At 36.7% G+C, this 12,995-nt stretch overlaps 1 protein-coding gene across 1 annotated transcript in view; it reads right to left on the reverse strand.

Annotated features, from left to right (window-relative positions):
• Nucleotides 1-2,963: 2,963 nt before the first annotated feature.
• Nucleotides 2,964-12,995, reverse strand: part of DPYD (dihydropyrimidine dehydrogenase) — a 793,614-nt gene continuing 783,582 nt past the window's right edge. The window contains exons 22-23 of the mRNA XM_024751225.1: nucleotides 7,488-7,628; nucleotides 2,964-4,412 (exon numbers count right to left, since the gene is read on the reverse strand). Coding sequence (XP_024606993.1) covers nucleotides 4,242-4,412; nucleotides 7,488-7,628 — 312 coding nt within the window. The 3' untranslated portion in view covers nucleotides 2,964-4,241. The remainder of the gene's footprint in view (nucleotides 4,413-7,487; nucleotides 7,629-12,995) is intronic.

Consider the following 12,995-nt stretch of genomic DNA (forward strand, 5'->3'; position numbering starts at 1 on the left):
GGCAGGCAGATTCTAAACCACTGTGCTACCAGGGAAGCCCGGTTACCTTACTCTCTTTTTAAAAGAATCTTGGGGCTTCCCTGGTGGCGCAGTGGTTTAGCATCTGCCTGCCGATGCAGGGGACACGGGTTAGAGCCCTGGTCGGGGGAGATCCCACATGCCGCGGAGCAACCGGGCCCGTGAGCCACAGCTACTGAGCCTGCACGTCTGGAGCCTGTGCTCCGCAACAAGAGAGGCCGCAATAGTGAGAGGCCCGCGCACCGCGATGAAGAGTGGCCCCCGCTCGCCGCAACTAGAGGAAGCCCTCGCACAGAAACGAAGACCCAACACAGCCAAAAATAAATAAATAAATTTATTTAAAAAAAAAAAAAGAATCTTGATCTTCCAACTGCTTGGAATGTCTTTTTCCAGATTGCTATGATGATGAATGAATGCTTAGGAAGTCATACCACCAGTTAATACTAAGACAGTCTGATTTTGAGTCTAGCAAATGTAGAATTTTGATAGTAGCCTTTTATCTCTTTAAAGTGTTTTTGAAATTTCTATGTTCATAAATAATAGCAACAGAAATTATAATTATATCTAATGTATTAAATGCAAAGCTATCATCTTCTGATGAAATTTTACAGATGAATAAATTGAGGTTCAGTGGTCTAGTTAACATATCCAAGTTCGTGTGCTTGGCAAGCAGCAGATCCAGATTCTAATAACCTGTGTGTAAGATGAATAACTTTTTTCACATTTGTAGGAAGGTTTGGGAGGTGCAAGTGAAGATGGGGAACATGCACTGTGGTCTGTGTAGTGGGGGAGTGGAGTATTGGGTTTAAATACGGACTTTGCCCTCTTCAGTGTATGGTCTTGGACAAATTGCATAAACTCTTTGAGCCTTGGTTTTCCATCTGTGAAATAGGGCTAATAACCTCTATTCTGATCAAATTACTGTGTGCTTAAATGAGATGTTTTATTTACATTTTAGTTTTGGTTTGTTGCTGTCATTTTGGTTGATAGAGTTTTAAAACAATGGTAGAAGAATTTGTTCTGCATTAAAAATTGTGTGTCTTATATAAACAATATTTACAGGTAAATTTTTTTCTTAATATACAGTCAACAAGAATTTTTAAGTTATTTTATTGTAATGACAAGGGTCTCACATGAGTAGTACAAGATAGACTGCTGATGGTCTCTTCAGACAATATTAGATAAGATCTTAGTAACTGAATGTTTTTATATTATTGAAATTATGTGTTTATTATAAAGTATAACCTGATTATATGAGCTCTAGTGTAAACATATTTTTTTTATGATTTTTTTTTTAAGAAGATGTTGGGGGGTAGGAGTTTATTAATTAATTATTTTTTTTTTTTTTTTTTGTGTTGGGTTTTTGTTTTTTTTTTTAAGAAGATGTTGGGGGGTGGGGGATTTTTAATTAATTTTTTTTTTTTTTTTTTGCTGTGTTGGGTCTTCGTTTCTGTGCGAGGGCTTTCTCTAGTTGTGGCAAGCGGGGGCCACTCTTCATCGCAGTGTGCGGACCTGTCACTATCGCGGCCTCTCTTGTTGCGGAGCACAGGCTCCAGATGCGCAGGCTCAGTAGTTGTGGCTCATGGGCCTAGTTGCTCCGCAGCATGTGGGATCCTCCCAGACCAGGGCTCGAACCCGTGTCCCCTGCATTGGCAGGCAGATTTTCAACCACTGCACCACCAGGGAAGCCCAGTGTAAACATATTTTTAAGTGAACACATTAAAGATTTTAATGAACTCACGGTTAACAAGGGAACCAGTAAGATTTACAACTTGTTCCAGTATAAACATTTTAATTTTAAAATAACAAACATAGGGGCTTCCCTGGTGGTGCAGTGGTTGGGGGTCCGCCTGCCGATGCAGGGGGCACGGGTTCGTGCCCCGGTCTGGGAGGATCCCACGTGCCGCGGAGCGGCTGGGCCCGTGGGCCATGGCCGCTGGGCCTGTGCGTCTGGAGCCTGTGCTCCGTGGCGGGAGGGGCCGCGGCGGTGGGAGGCCCGTGTACCGCAAATAAATAAATAAAATGACAAACATAATAGAAGAGACAGAAGATGATTTGTATCCAAAACATATCTTTGTTTTCTAAATTGTTTCACTATAGGATGTTTTTAAATGAGAAAAAAAAAGTGAATACTTATTCAATAAGAGTTATTTAATTAACCTGTATTATTTTGTTTTATCCTCACAATAACCTTAGGAATTAGAAACTATTTTAACACCAGTTTTATAGATTAGGAAGTTTGGTTGTCTGAGGTAACAAGCAATTAAGTGAGAGCCAGGTATCAAACTCCAAAGACTGCAATTATCTTCCAACTTTGGTCAAAGCCCAGAGTATGTAAAGGACATATGTTTGGAATAGTAGTGGAGGCTCTTAGTAGGAGAGTATTCAATTCCATTTTATTGAAACTGCATTTAATTTGTTAACACGTGAAAGGATCTGGAGGTTTTTATGGTGGTGGAGAAATATGATGGGACATTCATCTTGGCAAGTAATCTATCAATAGAATAGCACTGAAGAAGTGGAAGGGGATGTTGGATGGCCTGTTAGGAGGTATTACAAGAGCTGCATAATACACAATGGAGGAAAGAACCACAATGGGGAAAGGCTTGGGGAATGTTTTAGTAGTAAAATTGTTGGACATGGTAAGGGACTGCATGAAAGCAGGGAAGACAAAAAGCAGGAGAAGGAACTATTTTGACTTTTGAAATTGAGTTTGAAATGCTTAAATACAGCAAGTGGTCAGATACATGGACAGAAGTCCAACTTGGAGGTATAGATGTTAGCACCATCTGTATAGAAGGGGTTATCAGAGTCAAGAGTGGGAAGAAATCTTAAGGACACCTTCATTAGATTTGAACTAGCTTGATATATATGACTGACTGTGAATGGAATTTACTGTAGAATTAACACCAAACTGCTCTACCAAGAGATAGCAAAAGACCGTGTTATTTAATAATGCTTTATAAAATTTTATTTGGTATTATTCAATCATACAGATTTTGTGGTAAATGTGCATTTCTACAAGTGCATAATGAAACATTTAATTTTTCTTGATCTTGCATTTATCATAGAAATATGCCACAGATGATTACATAAAGATTCACTACTTATGGATTCATATTAAAATATGTCACAAAGAAGAGGTAAACTAATTTATAGGATGCTATTTGCTGATTATGAAAATAGAGAAATACGAAAATATTATTTGGCAATAACAGAAAATATTTCTTTTTTATTTAATTACTTTCAAAATTCAACATAAACACTAAAATAAAGAGTTGGTAAAGTGGTATCACACATTTAATATATATTTCCAATACTATATTTTTCATTCTTGAATGATGAAGCACATGACCCACTGCTGTGTAATCTGGGTTGTGTTCAAACATTAATTGCTGTAATCATGAAGGTTACTATTAGAAGCAGATAGAACAGATCTGTGCACAGCAAAAGAGTGGCTTTAACCAGAGCTCCGTCCTAACGCATCTTACTTTGTTAGGAACATAGTTTAAATATTTAAAGAAGAATGTCATGTTGATTCATTGGTGGCGTTTGGACACCCATCTGAGGAGTGAGTGATGAATAGCACAGCGTGATATGAATGGTTACTAAACACTCTCGCCTTCAGTATCCAGCACCAAAAAGAAGTTATTTCAGCGAAGGGGCCTGAAAAAAGTTTCCCAAATCCTTGTTGGCTCTCTTTTCCTGCCACAGAAAATTATTATGTGACTTCATTTGAGCTTTATGGAGCTAATTACCTTTGCTTAGAAACAGAGTTAAAATTAAATGTAATTTTTAATTATAAAATGTTGCCTTGGAAACATTTGCTCATAAGTTAAATTGTACTTTGTTCTAAAATACTTATTTCTTTTACAATTAGAAATCAAAGACAGAGCCCAGCATAGGGCAATTTGGAAACTGTAGTATTAATTGCCACAAAACTGCTAATCTTTTTCATAATGGACAACTGATGGCGAACATCCAATTAACTGCTACACAGTTATATTTAACAACTCTCCTCAGAAAAGAATTATTCTATTTTATGACCATTAACTGAATGGTCACTGGCAGTAGACATTTTTAAAATTTAGAAATTATCTTTTTTTATTTAGAAATTATATGTTTGTTTGAATTTAGAAAGAGCTGAGCATAATGATCACAATTAAAAAGATCAGCATAAGTAGGTGACCTCAAGGTCCACAGCAACTGTTTCACAAATCACCTTAAGACACGGGATTCACAGCCAAGGGCAAGCCTCTCTTTGGTTCATAAGGTGTTGTCCTGGAAACCATTCTGATGCAGTCGATAATAGGGCAGACGGAGAGACACAGGGTACAGCCTGTACAAGTGTCAGTAATGGTGGGCAGGTGGGTTTCAGGATCAAACTGGATAGCCTGCGAACAGAAATAAAGAGTCTTGCTGTCACTGCCCACAAAGGTCAAGAATGCCCCCATTTTAGCATCAACGTTTTTTTCCACTGCAGGAGAGCTGCACTTGGAGACAACTACGCCCAGCACTGTGGTGCAGCTATAGCAACAGTTGAACTGCCAGGGAGAAGGGAAAAAAAAAAAAAAAAAAGGACAAAAAAGAAATGTCTTTAAAATTAGAAACACAATGTTTAAAATTCCTTAGAGGTATTTTTCTCTCTTTGTGTGAGGAAAATATTTCATAACATAGTAACTCTCTAGTGTCCTGTGTTCTGAGAAGAACATAGGTCTTGTCAGTCTGACCATGACTGGGCAGGTGTCAGCTACCTGAGGGGGGCAGGGTGCTTCCACACCTTGTCCTTCACGCACTCATGGTTCTCGGCAGTGGAGAAACGTCACTGTCAGATGCGGCAATGAATGCACTTGTTTGGATTTCAAATTATGTGTGTAGTGTTTAGAAGAAGGCAATAGGAAAAAAAATTAGCTTAAGTGCCAGCTTTCAGGTTTGAGGATTTCCAAGCTGATTCTAGGCATTACCCGACCACCAAGGGGAAAAATCACTGAAAGATGGGAGCCTGGACACCTGGCTTCCTGGTCCTGGCCTGACACTCCTCAGCTGGGAGAACCAGGATAAGTCTTCAAGCTCTAAAACTGCTCAGGATTTTGAGAAATTCAATAATTTATTCCATTTCCCCCCCTCCCTTCTTTCCTTCCTTCCTTTCTTTTAACATGAAGCAATCTATAATGTGCAATGAAAATACCTAGTGTGAGATTTACAATTGAGATTTTTATTTAAAGTCATGATGATTATTTGTTAAAGAGAGAAACATTTGTTTCCAAATGTTATAACATTTGTTATTTGGAAACAACATGCAAGAATTTCCATCTAGGGGAGACTTCAGGGTAGATACGTGGGGGCAGAGGGGACTTGAGGACTTGTCTGGAATCTTGCAGAACAATTTGATGTTTTTACTCAGATGGTGCACTAATTTGGAGGAACGAGCTAGGGGGCTCAGCAAAATTATGAGGGTCATTAAGCCCCCGCCTCACTCCAGATACTCCTTGAGGCCAGGTCTGCAAATTTTACATTTTGAAATAATTACTGAATTCTGTTGTGTTTTTTTTTCCTGTGTCATATACAACATGCTATATAATCCAATTCAAAATATTTTTTATGTTTAAAATTTTCCTCCCCCAAATGAGGCTACTTGTAACTATAATTTTTTTCTCTTTTATGCACATAAAAATGAAAATGGTCTCAGAGTAAATTATGTCAGGCTGCTTAATATTTTTTAAAAATTTCTGATCTTTAAGGAAACAACCATATATCTGAACAAGAACTGTAGTTATGACAAACTATTAGAAAATTTGTCTAAACAAATTGTTGCTATGTTTTGTAAAACAACATCTCAGATGGCTGTTTAAATGAGTAAAAGCTATTTTTCTTCATTATGTACCCTTTTATAAATAGAAATCCAAGAAACAATTGATGAAAATAAAATAATACTTATGTTTTAGAAATCTTAAACTTTGGGCTTCCCTGGTGGCGCAGTGGTTGAGACTCCGCCTGCTGATGCAGGGGACACGGGTTCGTGCCCCGGTCCGGGAGGATCCCACATGCCGCGGAGCGGCTGGGCCCGTGAGCCATGGCCGCTGAGCCTGCGCGTCCGGAGCCTGTGCTCCGCAACGGGAGAGGCCACAACAGTGAGAGGCCCGCGTACCGCAAAAAAAAAAAAAAAAAAAAAATCTTATACTTTGAAAATTTGCAAACATGTAAAACTTTTCAGTTGAAGATTTTGATTTTCTATTTTTTATCCTTTAGAGACATAAGAGTCAAAGGACATTTAAAATCTTTTTAAATGTATAATTGTGATTTTTTCCCCCTCATTAATAAGATTATTTTTGCTAAAATTGTACCAAGGCTAGAATTCCAAGGTGGGAGTAATAACCTCTAAGATTTAAGATGTTAGAACCCTGATGCTGTGATTTTAGTGACGGAACTTCCTTACTTATCTCTGATTGGTTAATTAGAGAAAAGAAGAAATGAAAATGAATGTGACATGATTAGCATTTTCAAAGTAACTGTTAGAGACACTTCTCAGATAGAAAAAAAAGTGATACAAGGGTGAAAACTTGGTATAGAAGTAGTGTTAAATTAAGGAAAAAGAGATTTTTTAAAAATTAAAATTATGTCTGTCGTACCTGTATTAGGTGATCAGAAGAATATGTAATATCATACCACAAGCAAATAGGAACTTTCTCCAAGCTGAATAAGGTAAATGAACTGCAATTTTTAACAATGGCCAGTTTATCTATTTTGAAAATTCATTAATCATCTTAAAGGGATCTTATTTTACTTTACTATACTTCTTTATAGCTTGAAATATTTAATGAAAATAATATTATTCTGTAGTTTTTAGCCTGAAGACAGTTGAATGCCCATTTTTTCTTTATTGTTCCATGGTAGACTCTCAGCTGAAGGCTGAGGAACTGGGAAGAATCTCTGGATCATTTCATGTGGTAGGAATACAACTTGTTGACTCTTCCAGCTATAGAGGAATTTCTGGTCCCAACCAGCCCATCTAGTTGGTGGGAAAATGCTTTTTCTTTCTAACTGAAGCTCAATCAATACTGAATGGAAGAGCATTCTCTTTTGGTAGAAGGAAGCAAGTCCTTTCAGGGTCATGGCAATAAATTGTAGCTCTTTTCCCTCTGCATGAGAGCATAATGCTTCCTCATGGGCATAATTGTGTGAATTTCTTTTTTTGTTTGAATTCTTCCTTCCAATTTTATGAGTGATGAAATGATACTAAAACAGTACTGTGCACTGAATGGTGGCATCGTTAGTATGAGTTATGGCTTCCCTTTAAAAAAAAATCACTATGTTATGAGGGTGAGGGGACAGAGAGCTATGTCACTGCTGAGTAGCAATGTTTGGCACGTCTGGTCTGAATCCCACACTTTGTGACGGAAGATGCTTTCTGCTACAAAAGCCAAGAAGAAACATGCCTCACAGCATCCTAATTGCAGCAGGATTCTTACCTGGTAGCCAGAGTCATTACAGGTCATGTAGCATTTGCCACAGCTGATACACATTTCTTCATCAATCACAGCCACAACTTGCTCTAAGGTGCTCAGTTCACCAAATGTTCCAAGGTGCTGCAGTGCTTTTCCAATCACATCCTGAAAGACAGGCACTGAATCACTTACAGTGTTCATTGTAAAACATTACCATGTGATGATTAATATCTGTCCAAATTTCCCTGTTTTTATAAAATGCTGCATTATATAACTTAGAAGGTTTTGGATACTGTAGTTCTCACAGATATACTTTTTATAATTATAGCTTACATATTTCTGTCTCCTGAAAGATGGGCTTTCTGTATATATCTAGCGTAGAAACACAAGACATAACTAATTGCATTCATCAGGTTTTCTACAAATGATCTAAATCAGTGTTTCTGTGGACAGAAGAAATGACACCCTTTTCAGTGGTTGTGGCTTACTTTTTCTCAATTTTGGACTTTGAATGATCCAAAAGTAATGAAAAGTGACAAAGGGTAATGCACTGATACTAGAAAACTTTAGATTGCTAGGAATGAGGGGAATAAAAATGTGGACACTATGCATTTATAGCACTGCATTTGGAGTCTAGATTTCATTTAGAAGAATGCTTTGATAGCATACCCACCTGTCATGTCTTGAAGAGTATATTTCATTCTTTAAAAATTCTAATTTATGTTAATTAATTAGGTTAATTTAATAGCTAAATAAGATGCTCTTTTACTATTAAAGAACTAGGATTTTCTTCATTCACCACTGAAGATTTTTCATGCTGTTACACATTGCTTTGTTCTTCATATTAATTGGATGTGTGCTTAATATGTGAAGCACAGAAGATGTTTCATCAACAATAAGAAACACTTTGTTTCATAAAACAAAACAGAAGAATGTAACAATGTTTGTAAAATTAGTATGCTGTCAAGATTTTCTGCTTCTGTTTTTAACTTTTAACAAGACAATCTTTTGTTTGAATTCAAGGTCCGTCTTCAAGGTGGTTTGACTCACATTTAAAGCCACCTTCCTATATTCTCTATGGTATCTTATTTTCTGTTCTTCTTTTTATGACCTTGGTTACCCTTTTTCACTCTATTTTTTCCCGATTTCAGCTCTAAATGACAATATGCTCATGACTTTGAGCTTTTAAACTGAAACAAAGCTTACATAATTATATACCATTGGTGTGTCTCTCAAAAAATAAGGTGATCAAAAACTTACTGTCGTTACTATTTTCTTTTCAGTGTGTTGAAGGTATAATTTCAGTGATACCACAGTCTGTTTGTAGAGGGGGGGCACCTGATGTCCAAATCAATATCTCCATTCTGAATTTCTCTCACAAACTTAAGATCTACTTTTATCAGCTGCATGATAAGCACTGTCATTAGGATTAGGTTTGTCAAATTCACCACTCACTGAATTTTTCATCAGCATCACAAAACTGGATCTTCCTTCTGATTTCCCTAGTCTTACTAACACTGTTAGGAGTTCTTCAGTCACTGAGGCTTGAAATTTCAGAGCTGTATTTCACTCTGACTTCTCCCTACTCCAAAATCTCATCAGTTGCCAAGTCTTCTGAGCTCTGGATCTGCAATATCTTCTGAATCCTCTTTCCAAGTCTACTATAATCTTTAACCATTACTAATTAATTTCCCATTACTTCTAATGTAGTTATAAGAGCCTACATGTCTCATCCTCTTATTCTCCCTTTCCTTTCTACCTTACGCAGTGTTGTCACCTTCATCTATGCTGTAGAGCACAGCTTAAATTTTCTCACTACCTTACTCAAAAATCTGTTGAATTAAATACAGTTTCACATTTAAGTCTAGCATTTAAGGCTTTCTACCAACTAGTCTTTTTTGGTCTTATTTCTCACTTCCGAACACCATGTGCTTTAGCTACACTGGACACATGCCCTACACTGAACACACTTGTCAGTCAACTCCTCTGGCACCTAATTTTATCTTGAGTCCTCTGTCCAGAATACCCTTCCTTCCCATCTTCACTTTGAAAAATCCTGTCCATCCTTCAAAGGCATCTCACATGCCACTACTTCCTGAAAACCTCCTTAATTCTTCCTTCTCCTTTCCTAACCAAATTGAAGATGTGATCCCCCGCTTCTTCATTCTCTTCTTCCTTTGTCTCCTACCTCTTTTCCTCCTGCCCTTTTCCCCTCTTCATCCTCTCTCTCTCCCCCTCCTACCAATGCAATGGCCTAGAGTGTTTTATCTATTATGTGGAACTAATGGTTACAGATTACTTTGAGTTCTTACTATGTGTCAGGCCAGTGCCATAATTTTTAAGCATTTTCTCATTTAAATCTCACACATTTTATAGAGGATGAGATTATTGACATTTAAGGTATAAAATTAAATAAATGATGAAGCAGGGATTCAGACCAGTGCTGCCTAACTTCAAATTCTGTGACCATAAGCATTCTGCTTTACTGGCTCATCGGTTATTTCTCCATTTAGCAAATTTTACTTCATGTTGTAGATATTGTCTACGTTCAGCTCCTTATTTGCAGCCTCTTAGGAGGCTTTATTCATCTTTGTATCTCATGTTGTGTATCTTGCTCCTCAGATCACTGAAACATAATGGGTACTCAAATATTTGTTAAAATAAATGTATCTTTAGTTTTTCTATATACTAAATATTCAGAAAAATATTAGGCACACAGTTGTATGAGCTAACAGCTACTTTGTGATTTACCGAATACTTTTATTAATATGAGATTCACAAAAAGATTTGAGTACCTCTTTAAATACAAAATAATCATAGTCAACGTATCTGGATATGTTTAATATTTTCTAATATTTTAAGACAGTAAATGCATGAAGTCACTCTATGGCTGTAAAAGACTATACGTGATAGAAAATAATTTTTTCAATGTAGTAAACAAATTAGCCAGAACAGTTGTTTCATTGAATTAGATCATGGCTTGACTGAAATCATCAGTAAATATTCAAAAGATGATTAAACAGGAAACTCCCTAGATGGTCATCCAGCTTATAAGGCTTATTCCAAAGAAACTGCATATTTCTAAGATATTTTATTGGAGGAAGCAAATTCACATTCTGTGTATATCAAATACGCCTTTTGCTCTATATTGGAGATTTGCTGTTGTCATTTATTAAAACATCATTGTTTAATATGAAACTAAATAAAACAAAGTCCTTGGAGCCTCTAAAAATTATTTACACATGGTGTTAAAAATCACCCCTCACTCATCATAGTTCTGAAGAAAATTATGTATATATATATTTAATCTGGAAGAGGATAAAAGAATGGCAACAATTTTAAGTTATTTTGTAAAGAGTAATCAAATAAAATGAATTATCATTCTATGTGGCAGAAAACGTGGACATTTGTTTAAAACTCAAAGCTTCCAGGTAGTATTGCCAGCTTATAAATACCCTTGAGTACACGTTCTGGAATTTGGAGTTTGCTGAAAGTTGCATATAATCAGTAAAGCACATATGGCTAGTCTAGTCCCTGTTGGACACATACCTGTGGAGATTAGGGTACCTACATTCATTACTCCAAGCAGGGTGTGGATATACAAAGGTCACACGATCTGCTATAGCCATCCCTGATTAGTGGAAAAGTTTATGTATGAATGTGTATGTGGGAAAAGTGATGCCAAATTCTTTAAAGTGTAGGTGATACATGTGACTTAAATATGTTTTCCCAAAATTAACGTTGGGAAGTAGTACAGAATTCTAGAATCACATCTTTGTCAATTAGTTATTTGTCTGGGATAATCAAAAGTATTTTTAAAAACTAGATCAGTCAATATTTCTGTTTGATATAAAGTTTGGGATCAAAAGTGAGGAACTACAGGGCCCCCATCCCATCCCTGCTGCATCATGCTTAATGTATTAGGCTTAGTATGAATTTCTTAGTTTTGGCCTATTTTTTTTTACAGGTGATTGAAGTATTTTCAGGTTGTGACTGATATCTGGCGTGTTAACTGTCCTTAGATTTAAGTCTTCTACGCATCTGATTAGCATACTATTTACGATACCTGTAAAAAAGTGTCATTCAAAGGCTAGGACCAAGGACAGTGTGCTGTGGGCAATCACTATGATGTCTATCCAAAACAGATCAAAATTATTTGGACGTAGCTGTTTAATTACTTTACCATTTTCTTATCTGTACCATTACCAATGTCACAGGTTCTTATCTGTTATATCAAGTTCACTGCTTGCCTAATAAACCTATCAAAATAGGAAATGAGATAATTTGGTTTGTTCTCACAGAATTTATGCTGACACTTGATAATTTCTTCCTTTACTAATACTCTCAAGTCAAAAGTTTAATGATCCTTAATGAAGCTTTCTGGTCTACTTCTATCTTTTCTTCACTCCCCTTGCCACATCAACCTTTTCCTTTTCTAAAGAACCTAGAGCACCATTTAATTTTTGGCAGTGTGATACAGTGATATCATACTAAAATAGTTTCAAAAATACAGCATACAATTTATCTTTGATATCCTATATAATGTCCTCTGAGCTAGGAGACAGGGATGGTGACTGTACAATTAGATAGGGAAGTCTTGAGTGTAAATTCAGTAGAACTCTGATAACAGGACTCAGCGTGAATAAGCTGAGTTGGGAGGGCAGAGACAAAGCATGATTCAGGAAATAAAGTAGTAAGTAAATTAGTGGAGAAGGTAAGAGAAACAAGCAAACCAAGAGATGGGGTAGAAGCTAGTGAGGACCTGGGAACTGACGTGGGTGAGAGAGGGTGCAGTGGAAGGGAGCTTGTTACTGAGAGACAGATGGGTGAGGTTTGGGTGCAGTCAAGGTTGGTTCAGTAGAGATCTGTGGCCCTGATCACTGTATTCTTTTTATGTGGGCTGGCTCGGGCTTTAAAGTAGCAAGTTCTTGCCAGACACTTTGGATTTAAATACAGTTAATGAGGCTAAATGTGATGTGTTTCTACTTTATCCTTACCTATCTTGGGCTTCACCTCTCGAATATGTTTTCCTTATCCTTTTCAGTTCTAAAAGCATTCTTTATGGGGATGCTACAAAGATAACAGGAGCTGAACAGTTCTAATTGTAAGTTAACAGTATACCATCTGCTCTAAGTAGTGGGTGTATTCTCTTTTTTTTTTTTTTTTTACTTTTAATAGACAAAATACATTTCCATTTTTCCTAATATTTTCTTCAAATTCAGATAATTTGAGGCTTTGGTATTTCTGAAACACTTTAAAATCTTGATGCCACTCTTTTATGATCATCGTTGGTAATGTGATCTCTATTTTCTCATATGACTATTCAATACTGAGTTATCTAAATGCTTCACTCTTTTACTATTCCTCGTGAAACTCAGAGATTATGTCACCAAATTTCAATTTGACAGCCTCTCATTCTTCTTGATCCATGTTCAGGTTAGAGCTCTGACTACGGGATTGTTTTCTATTGTTGTTTCTGAGCTCCCTGAAAGTAGATTTACTAAAGGTGGCATACTTGTACATTTCAGTTTA

The sequence above is a fragment of the Neophocaena asiaeorientalis genome, unplaced genomic scaffold, assembly GCF_003031525.2.
Source record: "Neophocaena asiaeorientalis asiaeorientalis breed wild unplaced genomic scaffold, Neophocaena_asiaeorientalis_V1.1 scaffold147, whole genome shotgun sequence".
NCBI classification, from domain to species: domain Eukaryota; kingdom Metazoa; phylum Chordata; class Mammalia; order Artiodactyla; family Phocoenidae; genus Neophocaena; species Neophocaena asiaeorientalis.